Below are 26423 nucleotides of genomic sequence, written 5' to 3'. Positions count from 1 at the left end.
TCAGAACGCATGTGCTGAGTGGAAAATTTCAGCGATGAACAGGTAGTGCTTGTGCATATTGACCTGAAATAGCATTTTAACCATCACATAATGGGAAACGTGTTACTCTGATTTTATGCTTTAGTATTCTCCTCCTCTGTAAAAGCTTCTGCATAATTTGGGTTCAGATGGAGAGTGTTTGTGTCCCATGTCTCAAAAAAAAAAAAAAAAAATCCCCTGAAGAATTTTTATATAAAACCTGAAATATTCATGACCACAGAAATAACAATCAAAGCTAAACACAACAGTGGGGTTGTTATTCATGAAGTGAAGTGGTTTGCCTCCTCAGTTGTGTTACGGTGCGGTGCTGAAAGCTGCTGTTCATACAAACGTGTCGGTGGAGCGAAGGAGGAGGAGCTGCTGTGATGACGCAGTACATAAAGAGAACGTAGGTTTGGTTAACGCTTCTAAACTAGTAGAAGGACAGTTGATAGCAGCTCACTCGGGCAGGCAGGTGATAATCTGCTGGTTATGTGACGCAGAGGCTATGCTGGTGTGGGAAGTGGGACAGACGAGCTTAGAAGGACCGACCAGAGACCAGAGATAAGCATACAGAGAGGAGCTATCAGAAGGGGGGGTCTAATGAGGAGCGAGTCAGATGCGACATGGAGAGAGAGAGAGAGAGAGAGAGAGAGAGAGCTGCTGACTCATCCTCTGACAGAACAGATCCGTCCCCGTCTCTCTCCCCTCACCCCAAAGTGCTGCTGGCAGTCTCCCCTCCAAGCTGTTCCCAAGCCTCCTCGACCAAATATCTCCAGCTGAAGCCACACAAATGTGCTCCATCACATGAATTCTGCATTTACATCGGGAACTCTGGTTCTCTCTGTGTTTGGCTGCTCTGAGGCCAGAGGCGCCAACAAGCATGGCGATGTCATTTGTATTACATCCCTTGTTTTGTCTGTACAGGCGTCATTCTTGCGATTGACTGTGATTGTGAATCCAATTTTCACGTTTGTTTGTCTTGGTTCTAGGAAAGCGATCTCACGCTCAGGCCTCCAGCACCTCGGCCCCCCCCAGCCCTCTCTGCCTCCTGCCGCCAACGGCCCCAACAAGGAGCTACGGACCTGCGTGGACTGGACGGTCAGACATTATTTCTCTGCTTCCCCTCAATGTTGGTTTTTTTGGGGTTTTTATTTGTTGTTTTTTTTTGGGGTGATTTTGGTGGCGCCTTTCAACCCAAAATCAAAATGATGTTGAATCAGCCTGGGCCGGCCGTTGATGCAGAAATCTGCTGAAAACCGACATTTAGAACCTCCCACCTGCTCTTGCTAACAAGAGTTAATCAGTATTTTGACAGAGCCTGTCAGAGAACTATGACAAGAATCTAAAAAAATCATTTAGTCCATTAATAATCTTGATATTGATTTGAATTCGTATCCTTCAATAGGAAGTGTGTGTGTTCTGCAGTGTCACCTCTGGGATGCAAGGACACTCTGCTCCTTCATGCAGAATCTCAGGGCGCGTTTCCACTGGCTCACTTCGGCCTGGGTCAGTCGGTTTGGCCCTGTTTCCACTGGCCCCGACACCATACTAACAGTTACCATTTTGGTCCCTTCTCCGCTGGGGTTCCAAGTGAGCGGGGACTAAAATGTGACGAAAACACATAGCGGTTGCTGATTGCGTAACTTACCTGCTTACGTCTACCTCGTATCATCCTGGCCTCGTGGAATCCTGGTCATGGCTTGGTAAAGTCTTTTATTCTTTTCTTGGCTGTTCTGTTTCACCACTTGAAGCCTTGCCTGTCTGTCCTCCCTCGCTTTTAGTTTAAGCAAAAAGCACTGACCCAGCAACAGGCGTCACGCTGCCTCCATGTCCTCCATTGTTGTTGTTGTGTCGCACACAAACTACGCCGGAGAACTCTCAGCTGGTGAGTGGTACCCAGCGCTCATGGAAACGCATTCGTACTGAGCTGTACCGACCCAACCCGAGCCGAAGTGAGCCTGTGGAAACGCGGCCTAACTGTTCTCAGGTTTCACCTTCGTCTCCCTATGGGCTCATTGCAGCTTTGATTAGGACCCGAGCACCAAAGTGCCAGAGACCAGAAGTCCTCGGCACATCCAAGTGTTGTCTGAGTGCTTTCCAGTAACTTTTTTAGGTTCTGAATGTCAGACTTTCCTGTGTTTGCTTGTACAGAAGTAGGTACATTTATATATGACGTGAAAAAGAGTCATCCTGAATACCCACTCATACAGGTACGACTATGACACACACACAAAAACACAAAAAAATCTGCTCTGCACTCAGAAGTCCTCATTCTCCCTGGCTGAGTCACCCAATGACATTTGGATTTTTATGCCAACAGATTTGCGAGCAGACTGGTTTCAACAGCCGTATGTTCATGTGGAAACTAAAAGCAGCATTTTTCTTTGAGGCTTTTTTATCAGTACTTGGAAATGTTTCGGTAACCGAGCAAAGAAAAGAGAGTTTTATCTGTCAACACTTCATGGGATGTGACTCTTTCGGGATTTATCTTGCAGAATTTAATGGATTTCTCTTCTGATGCGCCTCTCAAAGCTAAAGAGCCATTTTAAAGTACTCTCTTCTTTGAAATGTTGCAAAGGCTCCAGCCAAGCTCCAGTGCTCAGGGAAATGCCAGCCAGCGATGGGAAGAACTCTCTGAACTGCCATGAAACAACTGTGCTAATTGGACTGTCAGAGTCGAAAAGTGCTTCACTTTTGTTTAGTTTAGTTTACGTATTAACAACAATGAATAAAAATGTTGCATTTGTGATACAAATGATGCTTCAAAAGAAACAAATTCATGGTCGTCCACTTCAGTTGTGGCACTCTTTGGCCTGTTGGTTCAAAACAAAATCATTTATTGAGAGATTCGTTGAAAATATTTGGAATTTTACATTTGCAGTAGAGAAGGTCTAAACAGGGATACGAACCGCTAATGCCATGTTTTATTTAAATGATTGCTTCCCGTCCAGTTGGGAGTTATGAAGCTGTGATTTTTAAACACTTAAACATAGTAAATTGCATCACAATCTTTCATAAGATCTTTTGCCACCTCTTGCATTTTCGCCTGCTGTAATCAGATTCTGCAATGATGGCGTCCTCTTCTGTAACCGGGTGCACAGAAACCACTGCTGCCAGCTTGTTGACAATGGATTTAACGGAAGAAAGGCACGCTTCTATTTTTATCTGATTCAATAAGAAAAGAAAGACTTCAACAGAGGGAGATTTTTTTTTTTCTGCTTTATAATCATCAAAGAGGGAACATTTTCAATTTGGAGCACACCAGGCTCAAAAGATCTGCGGTCACTGAAGACGCATCCGGAATACTCAGAGTGGCTAAAAATGCAGCCTTTGTTTCAAAAATGTGAGCAAGAATAAGGTAATTATGTGGCGTTCATCAACTGGTAATTACATGGTTCTATAACAGTTGACGGCCTACGTTTGTGTACGGCTGAATAATTGAACGAGTCGGCATTAATGATGAACACGAAACTAAACGTTCTCTACGGTTATTAATTGGTAGGTGTAAGTTGTTGTCCCACATCTGAGACCTCCCTCAGCTCTGTCTGCAGGGACACTTCCACCATCACGTCATCGCTGGCCTTTAGTGCTCTGCACGACACACGCACACACACACACACACACACACACACACACACACACACACACACACACAGATAAAATCAATATACATAATCACTCATCAATATACACTAAAGGGTTGATTACACTTTGGATTTATGGGGGATTCTAAGTGCTGATGAGTCCATTAGTGCTTGTCTGTACTGACTCACATTTGTACTGTAGGGTCACGTAGTATTTTTTAACAAAAAGACAGAGTGGAGGCACATTTGGCAGTGCAACCACAAGACATAGCATGAGAGAGTGGAAACGTTTCCAAGGCTATAGCGAGTGGTAAAGGATGGGGGAGGTGGCGGCTACAGGGGCAAATGTGAATTTGGTCATAATTTAAAATCTGGAACGGACAGAGAGAGATTAGAGAGATTAGACAGCTTTGGCTCTTCTTAGTGCTGCTCATCACTCGATGGTCAGTAGGTTACTAATAATCATTTCAGTGGTAGATGCAGGGGATCACAAACCATACGAATATAGTTGCTGTTTCGCTAACTGCACTATGTTGGACACTTTTTGTGTGGTTTTTCAGGCGCTAGTGAAACAGTAATTGTACTTAAACTGGGACCAACCCAACTGATGCCCTCTCCTAAGCAGTGGAGGATTATGGGCTGTCTGCGCGGCACTTGTTCAGAATGAATGTACAGCTCAGTTTCAGTCGTTCCCTCAGACACAGTTGGCTGCGTCTGCCCGTGGGAATCAATCAATCAATCAATAAATCTTTATTTATAAAGCGCCAAATCACAATGAAAGCCATCTCAAGGCTTTTTACACAAAGAGCAGGTGTAGAACCTCACTCTTTAACTCTAGCATTCCCAGCTGAGGGAGCACTTGGCGACGGTGGCGAGGAAAAAAAACTCCCTTTTAGTAGGAAAAAACCTCAGGCAGAAGCGGATTCAGAGTGGGCGGCCATTCGCTTCGACCGGCTGGGGTTGAGAGGGGGGGGGGGGTGGAGAGAGAGGGGTGGGGGGGCAGGAGGATAAGATTAGAGAGAGATGGAGGGGTAGACAGAAGAGAGAAACACAGGGCCAGGGCGAGCGAGTAGTGGGAACGTGGATCAGTGTCCTAGTTGCTGCACTAGCGCCTCCCCTGGTTGGGAGGGTAACATTTCAGGGGGAGGGTGACAGATTAGTGCTTTTTCCCCTGGTGAAACTCCTCGCCATCAGGCTCAAAGATGCTGTCATACTTATGACGCAGGAAATAAAATGGGGGCAAAAGCACAAAAAGAAGAAGATCCCAGAGTCCAGCTCTACTTGGTGATGTTGTGACTTGAGCTCAACAATGTTGTCTGCACGCTAACGATGCGAATGCTAACTGACAGCTGATGGTGAGATGATCAGATTCTGTGTTTGGCAAGTTAACATGCTAGAATGCTAACATCTGTTCCGTGGACTGTGTGTTTCAGTCATTCCTTTGAGATTTTTCACCTGACAAGTGTAAACTCTGACCTGACGGTGGTGCAGAAACAGTCCTGAAGTCCACAACTCAACCGAGAAGAGCAGCAATTCAATAATGTCATTATGTCTCACATGATCTGTTCCACCTTCCCTCCGTCGGTGAGCGTCTACTGACACAAGCATTAGAAAGCACGGAGGCCCGGTCAAGACCAGTCTGGCGTATTTATACGAGCCAAAACTGAAAATGTCCCTCAAAGGAGGGAATATGAACAATTCCTGAATAGAAAAGTGGGAGGAACTGCAACAGAAGAGGACAGACATGCAATTCATGTTGACAAAAACATCCATATTCAGCAGATCCGTGGATCTGTACCGACCTATGATGCGATAGAGGATGATGAGGATACACCAAGAACATTAGAAATAAAACCATATTTTAACTCACTCTTAAGAAGTTCAACAAAAAGTATGTTTTCATAATTCTGAGAGGTTTTTATTGAACAAATACACGGTGATTTTTGTGGGCTGATGTTATTTAACTTCTATTTCCTTGCATCGGCTGCTTTAACTTCTTGTGTTAAGAGTATAAACTTAATTCCAGACCTTTGTTTTTTTTTGGGGGGGGGGGGGGGGGGCGGTGCGGGGCTGCTGGCTCAGTAGCAGAGAACTTTCATTTCTGCTCCACTGGACTATTAACCCTAGTTGGTGCATTCACAGTCATTCAAACCCAGCCTACACTCTCGGATGTTCCATCGCTGGGTGTTTGCACTTGCATTGGCTTCTGCCTTGTTATGATTAGCACCTTGGTTAACATGCACTGTGAAATTACACACCTACGTAGCAGTGGCAGCAATTATGTGCTTGACACACATCTTGACCATTTTCACTGCCGAGTGTTTACACGCGTATAGTCGCAGTTTAATGGGAGTGGAAGTGACGGGAGTGAGAGGTGAACAGGTAAACGATGATGTCATTGTTTCCTGTCTCTTCACAGGAGAACGCGGTGAATGGGGATCACCTGTGGATGGAGACGAGCTGCTCGGGAGAGCTCTGCTACCTGGGAGAAGACACCTGCCTGTTAAAGACCGCAGTGAGTAGAATACTGACCACTACCTGTGTGCGTGTGTGCGTGTGCGTGTGCGTGTGCGTGTGCGTGTGCGTGTGTGTGTGTGTGTGTGTGTGTGTCTGTTTGGCATGAGTGTAGAATAGTGGCGGTCAAGTCTACCCTTCTTATCACAGATCTGATAACGGATGTGACTCGACATGTTCCAGAAGCTACAGGCTGTTACAGAGAACCTCCCCCTGCTCTTAGAGTTTAGCTACAGTTTGTATCATGGTCACTAGCATCTGTGAGTCATTCTCCCGACATAAACAGTCTGTAGACGTAAAAGCAGAATTGAACCAGCAAGAAAATAATGATGAATTTGGACCAAAACATGGTTTCAAATGCTCCTTTGTGCCTTTGCGCAGGCTCACGCTTCCATGGTATCAACTTCTTTTACGTTGTCCGGCCCTTGTGACAGAGAGACAGCAGCTTCTGATCAGGAGTTTCTGTTCTTGTGTGTTCATTCGTAAGTCCGTCTGCACCTGCTCCTCTGTCACCGTAACAGTTAAAACTGCTGCGAAGCTCAGCTGCGTCCTTCCTCATTTGGCTTCTAATAAAGAGAAATTCAGCTTTGTGAGGGGGCGAGCAGGTCAGGTCTTCTTCCTCGTAGCGTCTCTCAGCGAGGCTGAGCGATAAGCTTTCAATAATGTGATTATTTTAAACCTTTATTATGATTCATCAACAGTTGTTTACTACATTTTTCTAAAAGTTAGGTTTTTTTAAATCATTTTAAAAACATTTTGCGATGCGTGAGTGATTTTTTGTGTGTGTGTGTGTGTAAATGACGCACAAAAAAAAAATCTAAATAATGTATACTGCAATGAGGGGGCAGCATGACTCAAGGGTAGCGTGGCTGTCCAGCAACAGAAGGGTCGCTGGTTCGATCCCCACTTCCCCCGGTGAGCAAGATACTGAGCCCCTAATCTCTCCTGATGGCCCTGCGACGGACTGGCAACCCGTCCAGAGGGAACCCCGCCTCTCACTCAATGTCAGCTGAGATAGTTGCCCCCCCCCCCCCGCAACCCTTAATAGATAAGAGGTATAGAAATTGGATGGATGGATGGTATACTGCAATGTGTAACATAAAGAGACATGTATTTTTTTTGTAAAATACTGAATTATTTGTATATTTTATGAAAATCGGTATCGAAAAAAGCATTGAATACACCATACTGGTGTGTACCATACTGGTGTTACCATACTGGTGTTACCATACTGGTGTACCATACTGGTGTGTACCATACTGGTGTACCATACTGGTGTTACCATACTGGTGTTACCATACTGGTGTTACCATACTGGTGTTGCCATACTGGTGTTGCTGACTGTCCTGATGCTAATAACTGAGTGAGCTGAAATGAGCAGAAGTCTGCAGAGATTCTGACTGTCGGTTTCTACACACTCTTCATTGCACTGCTGTCGCTGTGACCTGATATCATAACTGTGGCTTCTCTTTCATAGAGCTATTAGCTTGCTCATTAGCTCTCTTTTGCAAATTTTGCGGCGCCTGATTTCATGAATCAGGGTGAAGAAACCTGAGGTTAGACCCGTGCAGCCAGGTTGTAAAAGCTGGTGGAGCAACGCTGTTGGGGGCTGTTGCTGCAGTGTTTCAACAGCTGATTGCAGCAGTGCTAAAGTTTGTCCTTTTCTGTTGTTCTGCAGAATTTCACATCAGTAGAGGAGCTACAAAGAACCCACAGAGCTGTGATTTCTAAAAATGTACTGGCCGATATGGGGCTGTGAATATAGAGCTACTAATTTTATGTGTTTTTCAGTATTTTATGTTTTCGCTTCCCTTCAGTATTGCAGTATAAAATGTAGTTTATGGACTAAACAAGTGTTCTTTGCCTCTGTGGTCTTAAACACCCAGCAATTTCAGCCTCATTTCGAACCGGATGCTTCTCTCTTATTCAGATGAACTATTTCTACTAAGCGTAATTATAGATATCTCCGGCTCTTCTCACCCTCTTCCAGTGAACTGAAGCACCTCGAGTGGAGAACTGGCAAATGATCTGTTCTATTTTCTGTTCTGTATGTCTCCAGCCATCATTTATCATCAGAATCTCTCGATAAGAACACAATGAGACTGTGAGCAGAGTGATGAAGTAAAGACGGAACTGCTGTACGCTCTCTCGGTCAACACCTGTAATGAGATGAATATTCCAGCAGAGCTCTCAGATACCTAAAAGGACATGCTGACCTCAGTGGAATCTGGGATTGCTGGGAGAAGTCATAAATGACATGAATAAGCACATTATTACCTGTACTCAGCCAGACATTTAGGCTTCGTCATCACGGACATCTGACGGATGCCGCTGACGCTTTAAATTCCCCACTCAGGGAGTGTAGTGGCGTCCATGCTGTCAGAGCCATCAGTGCACCTCTGCAGGGACCAGCATCACCTTTCAGACAAGGGTCACATGTGAGATGAATTCAGCCAAAGGTGTCAGTTGGCTGCTTCTTGATGACTTTGCTCGCCCGCCAGCTCGTCCTGTAACATTTAATTATTGACGATGCACAAAACACAACTGTCCTTTGAAATCTGTTGAATAGCAGAGAAGGTAAAAATGTATAAAGTGTCCATTTATAAAGATAAAATTCTCATATCAGGTCAAATAATCAACCGCACCCCAGACTGCAGTGAACATGAGACCATGAAACTGTAGTAAAATGTTAACTGGAGGACTACATCAACTGCAATGTAGGAATCATTCCCACACTGATTCCTGCATAATTTGACTTCTTTTAGCAAACAGAGTCACTCCCCTGCTGGCCAGTACAGAGGAAGTTTAAAGGATGCAAGCACTTCCCCCGTGGCGTGGTTTTTCAGACCCATTGGCTGCATCGGCTTCTTTTATACAGTCTGTAAGCTGCTAACTCGGCTGCTTCCAGAGGTCTCAACACCCTGGTGGCAGCAGTATCAGCAGGACATCTGCATGTCTTCTACGGTTGCACGATGCTCTCCATCAGGAACTGATACTTCACGCATCCAGCAGAAGACATAGCATTCACCAGTGTGAGAGTTCTTCCTCCTGCGGAAGAAGAAAGTGATGTGCTTCTTTAAGTGATGCGTTTTATGTTCAAGGAAGATTTTATAAAGGGACTTGAGCCCCAACAGGAAGTTCACAACAACCAGCGCTCACTCTGGCTCTCCTCCATTATCTGGTGTCATTCTAGTACTCATAATGAGTAGTTCTCTGCAGTAAGAGCAATGGCAGCAGTAGTATTTATGTAGCACTTCGGCATCTTGAGTGTTAGCCTTTTATTGGAATCGCTGTCATTGCCGCGCATTACTGAGGTTCAGGGTCATTGAACTTTTTCTTGCACCTCTCATTTAAAGTTCCAGTAAGCAGTTTATTTAGAAGAAGAAGTTTTAGTGTTTTTTTTTAACGTGTGTTTATCTGTGTAACAGGGTGCCGATATCTCCAGTCCTGTTCCTGCACTTGTCAGGGATCTGTTGTACATCTAACCTCCCCTCCCCTCCTCCCCCTGTGCTGTGTCTCTTTTCTCCTTCAAGAAGTCGGCCCCCAGGAGGAAATGCGCAGCCTGTAAGATCGTTGTTCACTCTGGCTGCATAGAGCAACTAGAAAAGGTATCACACACACTCACACACACTCCAACAGTGATAATACGGGTGATCTCTCAGGTGTGACAGTTGTTTCTGACAGTTTTTTTGAGAGGAACATGAGCTTCTTTTACACAGCTTTAAGGCAGGAATATGAAAGCAGTATTGTTCCATCTCTGACCAGGCAGCGGAGGCATTAGTAGCTCCAGATCAGCGTGTCAGTGAAAGGACCATGCAGACGATTCAAAACATAGATGCTGTTGAGTTCATGCGTTGTGCCTCTGCTGCAGAGAACTCAAAGGTTGACGGCATTAGGACGGAATCGTTTGATTCTTTGCAAACTAACGAAGCGTCATAACGGTGCTTCGTTTTCAGTTCTGTTGAACTGAAGTGACATTGAAAGAGCAAAGCCGCAATCGGGATGGATGCATGCTGGATTGCATCTGGGGGACGTCACGTGTTGTTGGGGTGACAGACCAGACTCCATATTACCGTTTATTGTGATTTTTGCTGTTTGATTTTTGACCCTAATCAATGGGGAACAAGTTGGATGCTCCACGACTAGAGACTATTTCTCAGGCTTGTGACGACAACAAGGTATTTTCACTTCAACAAAAGATAAGAGTTGATGCTAGAAGGCACTCATACATCCTTCAGGTCTGGTCCTGGATCAGTCTCAAATGAATAGATTTTCCTCTACCCAAGATCACCTCCTTGACGGCAGTAATTATTAGTATTGATATCATTTTTTTAAAAAAACAGTAAATGGTAAATTTTTTCATACTTTCACATGGACCATCTGTTCCCTATTTCTTCCTCCCCGCAGATCAATTTCAGATGCAAGCCAACGTTCAGAGAGGGAGGATCGCGGTGCCTCAGAGACGTACGTGTGTCTTTGTGTAGAAATTTACAATTTATCGGGTCCTCCTTTCACAAGAGAGGAAAAAAAACTGTAGCGTGTTTGCATCTTTCTCCCCAACAGCAGAACCTACTGAGACATCACTGGGTCCACAGACGGAGGCAGGAGGGGAAGTGTAGACAGTGTGGAAAGGTGAGTTCACACACAAGTGTTTTCGCTTGCTCGTGCTCCCACATTCACCCTCAACGTGCTTCTGTCTGATTCCACAGAGCTTTCAACAGAAGTTCTTCCACAGTAAAGAAATCATCGCCATCAGTTGTTCCTGGTGTAAACAGGCGGTGAGCATCAGTCGCCACGGAGAGAGCAGCCAGATCCTGCTGTCTTTAACTACGCCTCCATCCAGCATCACGTTTGTCATTTACTAAAAGACTAAAAGTCACGTCCTAAACGTGCTGAAGAAAAAGAAGTTTCAGTATTGCGCACTTCTTCAACACTCACGACTTAAAGAGTGCAGAGTGGGAGAAAGTTTGAATAAAGAATTACCCCGTAGCAAGTGTAAGATGATAATGTTGGATAAAGAGGAATGTGTGGATGAAAATGAGGTTAGATTTCTGCCAGAAAGTTGATATTAGAACTGATGGGTGAGATTTTGCCTGTATTATCATATTTGTGTTCCTCAGTTTGTCATTTGCTCCTCGTAGAACTTTACCCAACTGGGACTTTTGCGAGTCAGATCAGTTTTGGCTGTAGATGTAAAGTAATAATGCGTTTTTCATTTCCTTTTTTTTTTTTCATTGAGACTATCAGGCAATCAGAAAATCCATCGCCATGAGTGTCAGTGGTGGTTTTGACCACGTCTGCAGATTGACTTTAAAAATCAGTGACAGACCGCTGGTTAATAATGAGAAATGTTTCTGTTGCAGTTCCACAACAAGGTGACGTGTTTCATGCTGCACCAGATTGAGGAGCCGTGTTCGCTGGGGGCCCACGCCGGAGTCATAGTACCGCCATCCTGGATCATCAAAGTCAGGAAACCACAGGTGTACACACACAAACACACACACCCCCAGCACAGCGCTCCTCCACAAGCCCGCCTGCCCGCCTACCCGCCCGCCAGTCAGTCTACTGGTTAATGAAGTTCACTCGCTGTCCTTTTATGACAGTAATGAGAAATGACTTGGCTGGATCTAAATATAAAACACTAAAAGAACTAAACTCTGTGTGTGTGTGTGTGTGTGTGTGTGTGTGCGTGCGTGCGTGCGTGCGTGTGTGCGTGCGTGTGTGCGTGCGTGCGTGTGTTGGGGGTTAGCTGTGATGTGATATGAGCTGACTCATGTCTGAGAGAGGACTCTATGTTATGTCTCGGCATCACACGCACATACATACAAACTCACACACACACACACACACATATATACATACACACTCACATACCCCTCAGTCACATCACATGCTTCATTGCACGTTTAATTACCATCACAAGGAACATGGTGACAGTGAACTTACCATCCAATGCTGTGTTTGTGTGTGTGTGTGTGTGTGTGTGTGTGTGTGTGCGTGTGTGTGTGTATGTGCGCGCGAACCCTAGAGCTCACTCAAGAACTCTGCCAGAAGAAAAAAGCGGACCTCTTTCAAACGAAGGACAAGCAAGAAGGGAATGGATGTGAGTAACACAATGAAAGAGCTAGACAGAGGAGGAGTCGCGTATTCAGGCTTTTGAAGTATTCATGCACTCCTAGTTTCCCCTCAGACTGGAGCTCAGAGTTGCAACACAGAACAAAAGCTGAAACCTTGTATTTTAAATGGTGACTGAATCCATCGTAACCTCCTGCATAAGTTTAAGATGTTATCAGCCCATGAGGTGGCCGTTATCAGTGGGTCAGAAGGATGTCATCTTCACTGGAGTCACGTCTCCTTTCAAAATAAAAGAAACCCATCTTGAAAAGTGGTTTATTTTTTGTCAGCACTGGAGTTAAATCTAGGCTGCTGGTTTCACAAGATCATGCAAGCGAAGCTTTTATCAGGCATCCAGGTATTCATGTCTGTCTGAAGCAGCTTCTGTCTCTGCCTCCGTCTCATCCCCCTCTGAGGAGGAAGGGACCGGGTCTCGCTGTGTCGACAGTGGGACATCGGAGCTGGACGCTATTTCTGTTTTGAAGAGCAAAGACTCTTCCCCGTGGAAGACATGTTTTCACTCTTCTACCAGTTGACTGACTTTGGCCTCTACACCAGTTTGTTGATCCGATAGCTTGAAGTTAGCCAGTCGTGGACTGTCTTTATTGAAAGTTTCTGCCTTTTTCCAACGCCTTTCCATTTCTCAGATGCCTCTGTGAACAAAAGGTGACAGTCATGATTTTTTTTTTTAAAGGCAGTCTTGACTCCTAGCTGGAGATGTGAAACTCACTGCTGGAAACTACAAACAAGCATTAGCCCCTGACCTCCTCTGGACTCTCTCACTATAGATCAGCACCATCTGATACCCCCCTCACTTCCGTCGCAGCTCCTGCAGCCACCAGAGAGAATCTGTCACTCTTAAGTTTTTGGAGGTAGAATAGGGCGGCCCAGCTCACATCAATGCTCCACACCAGAGCTGATAATGGCCATTTAATCAGCCGGTAATGGCCGAATACATTTCTGTTACTGTCCAGGAAAAATGGAACAAGTTTGGAGATTGATACATCCTTCTTTTCTCTTTGCAGGAGTCCAAATGGCGCCCGTTCATGTTGAAGCCTCTCCCCTCTCCTCTCATGAAGCCCATTTTAGTTTTTGTCAATCCCAAGAGCGGAGGCAACCAGGTCAGCACAAGTTCAAAGCTTCGCTCGTCATCTCTCCAACACCGCCACACAGTAGCCTCCTTGAAACGGCAGATTCATGAGTGGTGATAACAACTGTTCCTAATTGCAATTTTCTCTGTCTATAATTCATTTTACTGGCAGAGAGCGATACTCTCTTCACGCTACTGTACACTGTCAAGATAATCTCACCTTGTGTTATCAGATTTACATGAGTGAAGGTCTTTTATTAATCTACATCTCCACCGTGCAGAGTTTTGTGCAGTGTTTTGTTTTTTGCCAGGTCACTAGACTACATGAGTTATTACAGTCTGCCAGCTTCCAGAGCATTTAATTAGATGCCAGTTCAACGAGGATAGTTCTTATCAGATCAGTTTCCTATGAACCAACAGGTAATTATCCTGAAACACTTTACAGTACAGTCATGGAAAACGTATTCAACAGAATGAGTCTGTCACCACGAGCTGCTCCAGCCGCACTAACGGACTCAAGATGGTGCCTTGTAGTCGATGTGAGTCGGTTCCAAGAGTTTGATGATATTGGAGCAAAGTTGCTTACTTGTCTTTCTCTCCTCAGGGTGCCAAGGTGCTGCAGATGTTCATGTGGATCTTGAACCCACGACAAGTTTTTGACCTGTCACAGGGTGGCCTTCGAGAGGCGTAAGCTCCCCTCATCTTGTTCTTTCGACATACAAGGGTTGGAGTCGATTAGTATTTGGCTAATTGCCTGAAATAAGGTCTCTGCTGTCGTCAACACTAGCTGAAGATACTTCGACAGTTTGTTTTGAGGCATAAAACAAACCGTTAATTATCACGCTCATGAATTTTACATGTCCTAAAAGCAACAGTCGCCTGTGAGCGGCCCAGCAAGATGAGAGAGGTTGCTGTGGACATTAAACACAGAGAAGAAGCCTTAAGCCTGGTTGTGTTGATGCTGGAGTCACACGGCATCACATCAGGTTATGGTATGTTCTTCCAACATTTGCATTTACATTTAGAAAAAAAAAATCGTGAACGTGGTGAAGACGATCTTGGTGAACAAAATGTGTAACTTGTTTACCACAGAGCTAATTTTCTACAGTGACAAGCCAAGTCCCACCGGCTGTTGATGGAGGGAACCCAGGATGGTGCTCATTTGAATTTTTGGGTCAATCTAAAGAAACTACTTCATCTCTGTGGCACCGTATTTGTGTGAAATTATGACATTTTTAATGCCAATATTGCAAGACACCTGAGCGCATTTCCTCATACGCAAACACATTTTTCTTCAGTCGCATTAATTAACTCATCCTGGGTTAACTTGGGATGAACTGCAGCGTTTTCCAGATGAATTAGCACATTAGCTTATGGGGTGTTCTAATAACACCATGATTACCTTGTGATTCCAAGATTACAGCATAAAAAAGGGAATAATGAACACAACCGCTCCCGGCTTCCATAAAAACCAAGTTCTGTAAAAATAGTTGTTATTAAATCTGGACCAGTTCCACCTACACACGCTTTGAAGAAGCCTAATTTATTCTACAGTCTCGTGTTTCTCTGCTTTGTCCATTTTGTAAATTGTCAGGTTGGAGTTGTATAGGAAAGTGCCAAACCTGAGGATCCTCGCCTGCGGGGGAGATGGGACGGTACGGCTCTGTTATTACTGCTCTCTCTCTCTCTCTCTACATCAAAGGAGGATGGGCGTCAACTGGATGTAAGCCCTGTTTTATTCTCTGAATCTACAGTTGACTCTTTGTGTGTGTGTGTGTGTGTGTGTGTGTGTGTTTGTGTGTGTGTGTGTGTAGGTTGGATGGATCCTGTCCACTCTAGATGAGCTGCAGATGAATCCCCAGCCTCCTGTTGCCGTTCTTCCTCTGGGAACAGGAAATGACCTCGCCAGGACGCTCAACTGGGGTGGGGTGAGTTCCTAGCCTTGACATTTACCACAGAACACATAAGTTCCTCCTCCTCCTACACATTCATTCGCAATTGTCTGGTTTGTCACTCTAACGGCTTTGAAGTCAACTGTTTTTCACCCCATCTCATGGTTGTCTCAGCAGGGAAGTTAGGGAAAGTGGAAGTCGTCAGTTATAACCTAATGATAATAATCGTCCTATGCACTGAAAGTAATCTGAGATATCCGCGCCTGACACCTCTGGGAAGAACTCACCCACATTCCAGGAAGTTGACGAGAGCTTTCTTCCTGCGTATCTCATCCTCTGAACCCTGACACGACCGCCGTCAACGTCTTCCGAGCACAACACAACACGTGGAGTCGATGTTTGTGTTATGATCTGGTCTGAGTTCGACCACCACAGTACAGTTTAGTGACGCTGGCGGAAAACACCAGCTCGTTAAACACCAGCTCGTTAAACACCAGCTCGTTAAACACCAGCTCGTTAAACACAGAGTTCCTGTCCTTCTTTTCATACCGGGCAGGTTTTAATGGTATAGAGCAAACAGATGATGCTCCAAGTTCACAAACTAATTGGTCAAATACTGCATCAACTTTAATCACTTCTGTTACTGCAAGCTTGATAATTATGACGAGAGCTTAGTGCTGATGTCGTTCTTTATTCTGTTTTTTTATTATTATTATTATTATCAGGGAAATTACATTATATTACAATTAACCCCGGGCATCCATCTCTATACTTTGAGCTGTTGCACTTTCTTACTAAAATAAAGTGACGGAGGCTCTACCCCTTTGCGAGGACACACACACACACACACACACACACACACACACACACACACACACACACACAAATTGCATAAGCACCCTGCAACCTTTGCAATCACCCACATTCTTCCATTAGGCTCTCCTTTCGACCGGTTATGTGGGCTTGTAGCGGCTACAATACACCAAACACCTCCCTGAATTAGTCATTCGGTCTCAAAAACAAAACCAAAATAAAAAGAAAACAAAGTCTTTTCCCGGTGTTTCATGATAATTTACATTTTCACATTTTTTTCAACATCATGGAAAGTAAAACATCCACATCCAGTTAAGATTTCAACCCTAAATGATCCGGTTGTCTCTCGACCTGCGATGATTTAAGTGATACCAATGCATGAACTTAACTTAAGTATATTATCTTAACTTACGGGTGACTTCCCTCATTCATGGTCAGCTTCCCTGCTGGTCTGTTTTCTTTTGGAGGAGCAGGCCTGTGTGTGTCACCTGAGTCTGAACTGTTCCCAAACCATCCAGTGACACAAGCACAGCTTCGGGGATGTGGGGGTGACTTAACTGATGATGTCATGGAGCCAAAATTATGTATCATGTTATGTTAACGACGGCATATTAATATGATTTTTCTCCCCATGCGTTCCCTGCACTGAGTCAGTGTTAATATCTTGTGTGACTGAGGTCATGTGCTTCAGGTTAGATGGCGCCAGTAACGGTTGAAGTAACAAGTTGGATTGTGCCGTGTGAAAATTCCTTTCCCTTAATGTGTAATATTAGCGTTCGGTCCTTCCCACACGTTCCCAGTCCACCTCGTTCCTGCAGTCCTTTACTTTCCGTTCCTTTCTGTTCTTGTCTCATTTCTCCCTCTCTCTCCCTCCCTGCTTCCCTCCCCTCTCTCTCTCTCTCTCTCCCTTCCTCCCTCCGTTGTGTCGCTGCACCTGCCCCCGGTGCCCTCTCTGTGTGAGTGTGAATGTCCCTGTGACTTGCTTTGTGTCGGAGTGTGAGGTGTGTGTGTGTGTGTTTTAGTACACCCCAGAGGAGGCCCTGCTGATAAGCGCTACTATCATCAGATTGTTGTCTCCCTGTGTGTGTGTGTGTGTGTGTGTGTGTGTGTGTGTGTGTGTGTCTGTGTCTGTGTCTGTGTCTGTGTCTGTGTCTGTGTGTGTTAGTTACTGAATCCCTGGTACTCTTATTTTCTGACTATCAAGGAGGAAATCATCAATAAAAGCGGATAGAGAGAGGGAGAGAGGGAGGAAGTGAATCCTGTGCTTGAGAGTAATGACTAATGTGATGAAGGGAGAGGGGAATGGATGACTTGTCTGCGGAGTGAGGCGTGTGTGTTATCAGGAATCTCTGCTCTCTGCTGTGTTTGTGGCGTCTTCCTCTCTAACTGGTGGCCTCAGTGACCACTCAATAATCATCTCATGCTCTCCCTCTATTCCTCTCTTTCTCTTGCTGCCCTTGGAAGCAAGTAAAGACTCCCTCCAAAGGGTTCACCTGGCCAGGCCGGATTGATGAAGCCGTGAAGGCGCCTCAAATGAACCCTCTTTGAGTTCCTGAGGCTCTACTTTTGAAGGAGAAGGATTTGGGGTCTTTTTCGCATCAATCTGCTCTTCATCATGATGTCATCCTGTCTTTAGCTTTGTTGGTCTTTCTGTCTTTCTAGCTTATTTCCATCAGGGTTTTTTCTTCCTGTTACTGCTGCTTCCACTGTTTGTTGAAAATGTAAACTAGAGTCATGTATATTTAGCTTGACGGTACTGACGGTCAAGCTAACAACAGCAAAACTGTCTAAAAAAAAAATCCGTTTCCAAAGTCTCAGGTGCATCGACGGTATCACCCGCCGCTCCTTTATCCGTCCGTACGCTCAGCCCGGCTCTCGCTGTCTCTCCCTGCAGGGTTACACTGATGAACCGGTGTCCAAGGTCTTGTGTCATGTGGAGGACGGTTCTGTGGTGCAGCTCGACAGGTGGAACCTCCTCGTAGAGAAAAGTGCTGATCAGTCAGAGGACGGAACACAGAAGGTCAGAAGTACCGCAGAGTACAAGCTGTTATATATACTTATTCTACTGCGGTAGTTTTATTTGGAGATATCTTGTTGAGGATGAGTATCAGTACCAATTCAAAGTACCAGTGGATGTTCAGGGTGGATTTTATGTAAGGCAGCTTGAATATGTATGGCATCCCTAAAAGAACCCACTCACTCTCACTTTCCTGGTGTCCTCAGCTGCCTCTGAACGTGTTCAACAACTACTTCAGCCTGGGCTTCGACGCTCACGTCACCCTGGAGTTCCACGAGTCCAGAGGTGGGTGAGATCTATTCTGGTGTCTTTCCTGCGTATTTCACTCGGCATTAATTCTGTTTATATTCCATTAAGTTCCTCTGTTTGCTCTTAATGCACCAAACTGCAATGTTGTAAAAGAAAGATGAGCAGAACAGAATAAAACATTCAGAGGGGCACACATTTAGAGACTCAGCACGCACATGCGGGCATTCACACATGAGCTTTCGCACTTTTAATTCCATTATCTTTGAAAGGTATTTAATGCATTTTCTCCCTCCCTCTCCCTCCCTCTCCCTCTCTCCTCTTGTCTTTTCAGAGGCTAACCCCGAAAAGTTTAACAGTCGTTTCCGCAACAAGATGTTCTATGCAGGGGTGAGTTAGTGCACACTCGCACAGATTCATGCACTTCTTTCTGCTCTCGTTCTTTCTCTTTCTTTAAAAAGACACACACATAATCAGTGTTTTACAAGAACGTAGGAGATGCAGTATTTGCGGCTGAAGGAAGGGAGTACGGGAAAATAGAGGTGGAGAGATGAAGAGATGGAGGGCAATCACAGTCAGAAATGTTGGTGAAGTCAAACACAAGAAGCAGGAAGAAGCCAAGTGACTTCAGGGAAGAGGAGGTGTTTAATCTCGAAGCCATTAAAGTTATGATTTTATTTCTGAGACCAGTTCGACGAAGCCGGTCTTTGCTGCCAAATATCCTCTCAGTCACCGTTGTGTTGATTTTAGCAGCTATTCATTAGCAGTTTAGTGTCTTGATTTCTTTGTGGTGAACCTCAAAGGCAATGAATGCAGCTCATGCCAAGAAGTCACCAGAGCAGAAGTTAGAAAAAAGAAGCATCTGCGTTCTGCAGCCGGCCTGTAGTCATCATCAGCCACTGCCTTGGTTTTATTCCCTCCTGATAGTTGGTGCCAGTAGTTGCCAGCTCCTTTAAGCGATGAAACTGCTCCGGGAATAAACGTGAGAAACTGTCACAAACTGTCTCACATTCACAGCCTGTATGAGCCCTGCGGGGGGCGCCGCAGCCCCCCAGGATGGCCCTGAATTCTCAACTCTGTGTTCAGCAGTAACTTACCATCGCCGTTCTCACGCAGGCTTTAAGATGCTACAAATTAGTTTGAGTGGAAGTGTGCAGGGAGCCGTTTCTATGGAAACCTGACACCCGTCTCTTGTAATTGCAAGCGCCTAAACTTTGAGGTTTGAAAATGTAGCGAGTCAGTTGTAGATCTCAGCTCCTCTTGTTGCAGATCTCTGGTGTAAACTAGCCTTTCACGTTTCCTCTCAGGTGTTCAGGCTGACTTCGATTCAGTCTCACTTTTTGACTAAAATGCGCTTCAGTTTTCGTCAAGTCTCAGTCATTTGATCAGGAAATATCTACAAGTCTAACTTCTATCAAACACTTTGATTCTTGTTAGCTTAGTGGACAAATCTGTAAAAGGGAGGTTGATTCAGGTTTTTTTTGTGCCTAGTTTTCATCAGCTAAAGGATTCACTGGTCATGTGAACGCATCAAGCGTGCTGCTGTATCAGCCCCGCGTGTGGATTTCACGGTTTTCTGTTCAACAGCTTCTTCATTCATGAAGTGAATTTGGATTACAGTCTAGATTAAATTAGACTTGTTTTAAGAACCTCCAGAGACCCTGTGAAGGATGGAAAAAAGACATTAAGGGTGGGAGTCAGAGAGGAAGCATATAGAGGGTTATCTCTTTTTAATGAGCAAAATGTAATGGACTATAATTCTATTTGATTGTGTTCCTTTTCTGTGTGTGTGTGTGTGTGTGTGTGTGTGTGTGTGTGTGTGTGTGTGTGTGTGTGTGTGTGTGCGTGTGCGCACGCAGGCTGCATTCTCAGATTTCCTCCAGAGAAGCTCGAGGGATTTGTCCAAGCACGTCAGAGTGGTGGTGAGTGTCAACACACACTCTCCCGCTCCGTATTGTCTTCCATGTCGACATGTCTGAGCAGCAGGTCGCTCTGGTGATTAAAAGCGCCGTCTTTCAGCTGCTCCGTTTACATCCGCCTTCGCCCGGGATGTTGAACTGACAACCCTCCCTGACTGACCCCGACCTCTGACCCCTGCTGGGACCAAGTACCACAACATAACTCAGAAATAAGTGGATTTTAATGATGTGTTATCTGGTCATTTATCCCCTCAAGGCAACAGACCGCATCGGATAAAGTACATTCTAGCTATTGTCAACAAATCCCATAAAATACAGACCAAAACCAATTTATCTGTGATAAATAATCTCCCAACCATTCCTGCTTGGGACGCAAATCTTTAAAAAATGTGTCATGAATTTATACTTTGATTTCTAAAAAGGATTAGTGATTTTCTAGCAGCTGGCCACAAACCGTTCTGAGAGCATTTGTTGAGGACTATTTTTAGCTGCCGGTTGAGTGCTCTGGTGAGTATTGATGGCAGCAGGGCAAGTTTACGTGGGATTGAGTCCAAATAAACCACAGCGGCTGTGTTCAAGCCCGTGGAGGAACGTGTCAGCCAGAGCAGCAATGAGGCTCGCTGATGGGTTTTAAATGACAGCAACAACAGAGCTGCGTGAAGCTGGCGGGAACCAGACACTTGTTAGTTCATGATGCTCCTCCATCGTGATCAACGATCAGGAAGGGTGAGGGTGAAGGGGCTGCACACACGTCCAACACCGGACTTTTTATAGTTGTTTTAGTTGCATTTTTTTATCTGGAGGAACAATCGAGACCTTTTCAAACATTTTTCAATCTTCAACTCTCTCTCTCTCTTGCTCACATTCTCCGTCTCCCTCAGTGTGACGGCACAGATCTGACTCCAAAGATCCAGGAGCTGAAATTCCAGTGCATCGTGTTTCTAAACATTCCCAGGTAGGTTAACACACACACACACACACACACACACACACACACACACACACACACACACACACACACCCCCTTGTACTTACATCTTTGTGAGGACTTTCATTGACATAATGCATTCTCTAGCCCCTCCCCCTGAACCTAACCATCTCAGCTGACTGCCTGACCCCTGATCCTAAACCTAACCGGAACCTGATTCTAACCTTGACTCTAAAACCAAGTCTTGACCTTCAAACGGCCTCTGATGTGTTGGTCAAACATGTACATGTGGATCGGGACGAACAGCTCCTTGAACTTAGTCTGATCTTGAAGAACCGCTTAGGAGCATTGTGTAATTCGCCAACATCAGTTGTTGGTGGGTATCATTAACAGATGCGTATTTGGAATGACCAGCTATCTCAGCGTGGTGTGTGTGTGTGTGTGTGTGCAGGTACTGTGCTGGCACCATGCCATGGGGAAACACAGGTGACCACAGGGACTTTGAGCCGCAGCGCCACGATGACGGCTGCATCGAGGTTATCGGCTTCACCATGGCCTCGCTGGTGAGAAAGTCGAGCGAGGAAACAAACGTAAATGTAAACAGGTGCAGCAAAGTAATAAATTTCTCCTTTTTTTCCTCCAGGCGGCGCTACAGGTGGGGGGTCATGGTGAGAGACTGCACCAATGCAGGGAAGTTGTTCTCACCACATTCAAGACTGTACCTGTTCAGGTGAGCACACTCCTTCCTGACAGCATAAATCCACATTTCACACTCAGGAAGAAACACGGAACTCACATGTAATCGGTGCCTCTTTCATTCCTGCTCCGAGCTCCGTATGTCTGATTCTGCGCTATGGTACCATGTGACCAGACAAAATTCCTGCTTGTTTTTTGTGGTGCTTCCCAGGTTCTGGAAGTGGCTCGCAAATTCTCTAAACAGAGATCACGATAAACAGTTGCTTAGCAACTGCTACTGCATTATAGCATGAGAAGAATTCTTTTTTGGAAGTATTGAACTGGCGCATCAACAATAGAATGACAGAATGTAAGAAAAAAACCACGCTCAGATGAAATCCAGGAAGTCGATGGGATGAATCTACATTTGGAGCTGAAACTGAAGAGGAAGCTCTCACTTGGGACAGGGTTTGAAACTTGTGGATAAAAACAGCAAACTTTGTGAAGAAGATCGTTTTCCATCAACTTGCTATTTTCAAGGTCACAGGCAGGTTAACGTCCGACGCGTCACCTGGATAACGCACATTTGTTGGGAAGAGAAGAGTCTCGCCTGAAGGGTGGGGAGTTACTTGTGATCAAATTCAAAGACTTGCCAGTTGTCGCTGCCTCCTGCCGCCTCAAAGACAGTCACAGTATGACAGATCTGCTCGCCGGCAGACGAATGCGGCGGCCATGATAATCTCTGTCTTGCTCTGCTCGCCGTGTGTTCATGCTGCAGCGTAATGGTGTGTGTTACATGCAGGTGGACGGTGAGCCGTGTCGACTGGCCCCCTCCACTCTCCGCATCTCTCTACGAAATCAGGCCAACATGGTCCAGAAGAGCAAGAGACGCACTTCAGTGCCCCTGCTGAACGAGTGAGTCACTCACTCACACACACCCACACGCGCGCGCACACACACACACACACACACACAAACACACTAGGAAGTAGGACAGCTCTGTTGTAAAAGCCCGGTTTGCACTGGGTGAGTCATACAACCTGTTTCGTGGAAGCTGACATTCACTCCTGTCCCACATCTCTCTGTTAGCCTGAGCCACAATCAGAGGAGGGAAACACATGTCTTCCACTCTGATTTTCAAAATAAAAGCCTGCGGTGTGAATCTAAGGACACTTGTTTCACACAGATAAAGCAGTAGTGCAGTAGTCTGTTCTTCCTGTTCGGTGTCTGGAAGTGTGTGACGACTAACACTCCTCCGTCTTCCTCTCTACTAATAACTTGTTGTGTGTCTCAAACACTGACTCTGTGTGTGTGTGTGTGTGTGTGTGTGTGTGTGTGTGTGTGTGTGTGTGTGTGTGTGTGTGTGTGTGTGTGTGTGTGTGTGTGTGTGTGTGTGTGTGGGACAAAGACCAACAGTAAGACATTACTAGCTGCACTGATAGTGTCTTTGCTTGACGTACTGCTACTGTGCTGTCTCTGTTTGTCTATTTACCTCTGGGCTTCTCTCCTCCTGTCCCTCCTCTTCTCTCCGTCGTCTCCTTTCCTTGTCCCTCCTCTAACACCTGCCTCTTCACTTATTTATTTTCCTTTCTTCACCCCGACTGATCTCTCCATACCTGACCTCTCCTTGTTCTCTTATCTCATGGCCTACTTACTGTCCTACCATCTCCTTTTTCTCTTCTCTCTTCTCTACCCTTCATGTTTCTGTCCTTCTCCCTTCCCTCTCTCCTCTCCACTCCATGTTTTCTCTCCTCTTCTCCTTGTTCCCGCCCCCTCATCGTATTCTTCCATCTCCTCCTCCTTTCCCCTCCATAACCATCGTCTCCCGTCTCCTTTCCTCCTACTTTGTTTCCTCGTCTCTTCCCCTCCTCTCCTCCTTTCCTGTTCTCCTTGTTTCCTCCCCTCTTGTCACATCCGTTCTTCTCCTCACACCTTCTCTTCTCCTTGATCTCTCCTCTGGCAAACCTCATCTCTCTCCTATCTACCTCATGTCCTCCCCTTTCATCACATCTTTTCTTCTTCTCCCTCACCACCCCTCTTTTTATTTCCTCTGACAAACCTTATCTCCCCCTCTTTCTTCTTTTGTTTCCTCTCCTCCATCCCTCCATCACTCTTCCTCTTCTCTTCTGTGTGTGTGTGTGCGGCCGTAGTATTCAGAAGGTGTGTGCAGCTGATCTGCGCCGCCTCTCTGCTCCCCCCGACTCCTTCTCTGTGTAAGTACCTCTACCCTGTGTGTGTCTGTGTGTATGCGTGCATGTGTGTGTGTGTGTGTGTTTCTGTGCGTTGTTGTGTGTGTGTTATTGTATGTTGTCAAGTGTTGGACTGTCATCCTTTCCATCTGTGGGATGATGATGATGTTTGATTGACAGTTGATCTGATTCGTTGTAATTAACAACAAATAACCAGCGATGAAGCGACTTTTCAGGCCCGTGCCGACCTCATGTACGGTGCTGTGGAACATCATTTCGAACACAATCACCCACATGAGCGGCTTCTTATAGACGTCACCTGCCACGTCAGACCCGAAATATTCAGGGCTCGTTTTTCTCCTCAGATCTGAAAAATGCGCATAAAACCCTGGATGCTCGTTTGAACCGATTCAGATTCAAGAAGCTTCAAAGCAACAAAGTTGGGCATTTTTGCGCCATGCAGTCAGTGACCACGAGTTGATTGTTTTTTCTGTCAATTGATGAGTTGTTAAAAAAAAAGTTTCAATCAAATCACGGGGATTTACGGGTGATGAAGATATTTTTTCATTTTGTGTTTTGTTTTCACAAAAAAAAACCCCACTTTTTTATTTAAACATTTATCATTTCCCCCTTAAAATATCACAAATGTACAAAAGTACAGATCTGAAAGTGTAATTGATGGAGGCGATCATCTGGAGAGAGCGATCCATGTTAGTTCTGGATGTAAAAGCAGTTGTTATGCTGGTCATTGGGAGCCCCGTTGGTGAGTAACTCGTGGGCCGAGTGTGCTTCTGCGTCGTGTCTTGATGTTTTTCCTGCTCTCGTCCTTCACCTTCATCCTCACCCTGAACCGTGTTCTTGTTTGTACCTGCAACAATCTTCAGATCTCATCCGTTGTCCGTCCCCTCCTCCAGAAACGCAGTTTTCATACATTTGCATCAACGCTGACAAGAATCATGAAATTCCTTTCAGTTCCTCTGCAGATCCGTTTTTGGATCGACAGTCACTTTGTGTGTGGGATCTCAGAGGCAACATTGCCTGCAAACTTTTACTTCAAAATGCTGATCCCCCTCCTTCTGAAATGTAGAATAATTGCTGTTAGCACTGGAGGACAGTGACGGCCCCCGTCTTCACAGTAAACGCCGTGTCAGAGGAGTGTTTGCTACTTTCTGCAACATTCAAAAAAACATTCAGCTTTAAAGCTCCTTCCGAAAATGTGTCAAGACCTCAGTTTTTTTATCGTCAGTGAGGATTTGAAAGTTTTGAGAGATTAGGTTTGTGATGTGTGTGTCCTCGTGTGTCTGTGCATCCTCGTCGTGTCACATTTGTCTGATTGTACGTGTGATTGTGCACACACGTGCACAGTTCTCAAGCTGTTCCAGACCGTCTTCGTCTGCGGGTGAACCGGATCAGCCTGCAGGAGTACGACAGACTGCAGTACGACAAAGAGCGACTAAGAGACATCTGTAAGTTTGTCTGTGTGTGTCTGTGTGTGCTGTTAAATCAAAGTATTTCATGTTTCCAGAATGTAAAGTGTGCGTTCTTGCGTCGCAGCAATCCCTGTCGGCATCGTGGTGGTGAGGGGCGACTGTGACCTGGAGACCTGCAGGCTCTACATTGACAGGTTACAGGAGGCAAGTCTTCGCCTTCATCACTCACTCCTCTTCAGTTTGCTCTCCTTTCCCTCGTCTTCCTCTCTCTCTTCTTCAGTGTCTGATGCACTCGCCTCTTCGTCTTAGCAGACTTTTGTCGTGTGTCTCAACTTTTTGGGATGTCAGTGCTTGGCTGCTTCTAAACCTTCGAACTGCTCTGCTGTGCTTGCTAGGATTTACACCAGGCGCCATCTACTGGCCACAGAGTGCACTATCAGGTACAGCAACGCTTTCCTCAGCATCGTTCAGGAAGATTTCAGAACTGTTTTATATGTACTTTTTATTCCTAATGTGACCACTTGCTGTTGGCGCACATAGGAAACTCAGACATGTGATACATTTTACCCTTTTAAATGAAGAATTAACCTACAAAAAAATAAACAGTGAATAAACTCCTTGAACACAGATAATCTCTTTACATTTGATCGGCATCATGTATTTGTACACGATTCTTTTTGTCTTATTGATTCACAAACTGCACCAAATTTAAACTCTTTCAGAATAACTTTTTGCTTTCTTTGCCTGTGTGTGTGTGTGTTTGTGTGTGTGTTTGTGTGTGTGTGTGCGCGCCTCTAGTTCCTGGTTTTAATCCGTTCACGTTTTGTGTGTGTGGTCTAGTAAAGGCTGATAAATGTGTGTGTTTGTCTCCAGGACGAGAGCCGAGGAATCCCCCGAACCAGCTCAGCCAGCAGACTCTCTTCCAACTGGAGCTTCTTAGATTGTGAGTGAAAAAAGATCAAATACAGCATAAAACCAATAAGAAAAGTAA

The 26423-nt window shown here is 45.3% G+C and overlaps 1 protein-coding gene across 9 annotated transcripts in view; it reads left to right on the top strand.

The window, feature by feature from the left end:
- dgki (diacylglycerol kinase, iota) overlaps positions 1 to 26423 on the top strand; it is a 64527-nt gene that overhangs the window by 30320 nt on the left and 7784 nt on the right. The window contains exons 2-26 of one of the 9 annotated variants that reach the window (XM_086201755.1): positions 1011 to 1119; positions 6025 to 6120; positions 9653 to 9727; positions 10527 to 10583; positions 10686 to 10751; positions 10829 to 10897; positions 11483 to 11599; positions 12148 to 12222; positions 13259 to 13354; positions 13928 to 14010; positions 14918 to 14978; positions 15138 to 15251; positions 17923 to 18048; positions 18252 to 18330; positions 18626 to 18681; positions 20151 to 20213; positions 21092 to 21165; positions 21590 to 21701; positions 21782 to 21868; positions 22616 to 22728; positions 23964 to 24026; positions 25368 to 25468; positions 25557 to 25636; positions 25828 to 25872; positions 26306 to 26375. In XM_086201755.1, coding sequence (XP_086057881.1) covers positions 1011 to 1119; positions 6025 to 6120; positions 9653 to 9727; positions 10527 to 10583; positions 10686 to 10751; positions 10829 to 10897; positions 11483 to 11599; positions 12148 to 12222; positions 13259 to 13354; positions 13928 to 14010; positions 14918 to 14978; positions 15138 to 15251; positions 17923 to 18048; positions 18252 to 18330; positions 18626 to 18681; positions 20151 to 20213; positions 21092 to 21165; positions 21590 to 21701; positions 21782 to 21868; positions 22616 to 22728; positions 23964 to 24026; positions 25368 to 25468; positions 25557 to 25636; positions 25828 to 25872; positions 26306 to 26375 — 2087 coding nt within the window. Of the gene's footprint in view, positions 1 to 1010; positions 1120 to 6024; positions 6121 to 9652; positions 9728 to 10526; positions 10752 to 10828; positions 10898 to 11482; positions 11600 to 12147; positions 12223 to 13258; positions 13355 to 13927; positions 14011 to 14917; positions 14979 to 15137; positions 15252 to 17922; positions 18049 to 18251; positions 18331 to 18625; positions 18682 to 20150; positions 20214 to 21091; positions 21166 to 21589; positions 21702 to 21781; positions 21869 to 22615; positions 22729 to 23963; positions 24027 to 25367; positions 25469 to 25556; positions 25637 to 25827; positions 25873 to 26305; positions 26376 to 26423 lie in introns of all 9 variants that reach the window. The other 8 variants (XM_086201753.1, XM_086201752.1, XM_086201749.1 and 5 more) reach the window with 8 other exon arrangements.

This window comes from Aulostomus chinensis, chromosome 4, assembly GCF_037954235.1.
Source record: "Aulostomus chinensis isolate RoL2024-O1b breed Wild chromosome 4, RoL_Achi_v1.0, whole genome shotgun sequence".
NCBI lineage: Eukaryota > Metazoa > Chordata > Actinopteri > Syngnathiformes > Aulostomidae > Aulostomus > Aulostomus chinensis.
The sequence above is the reverse complement of the archived record's forward strand: the minus strand, read 5'-3'. Positions and strand labels throughout refer to the sequence as shown.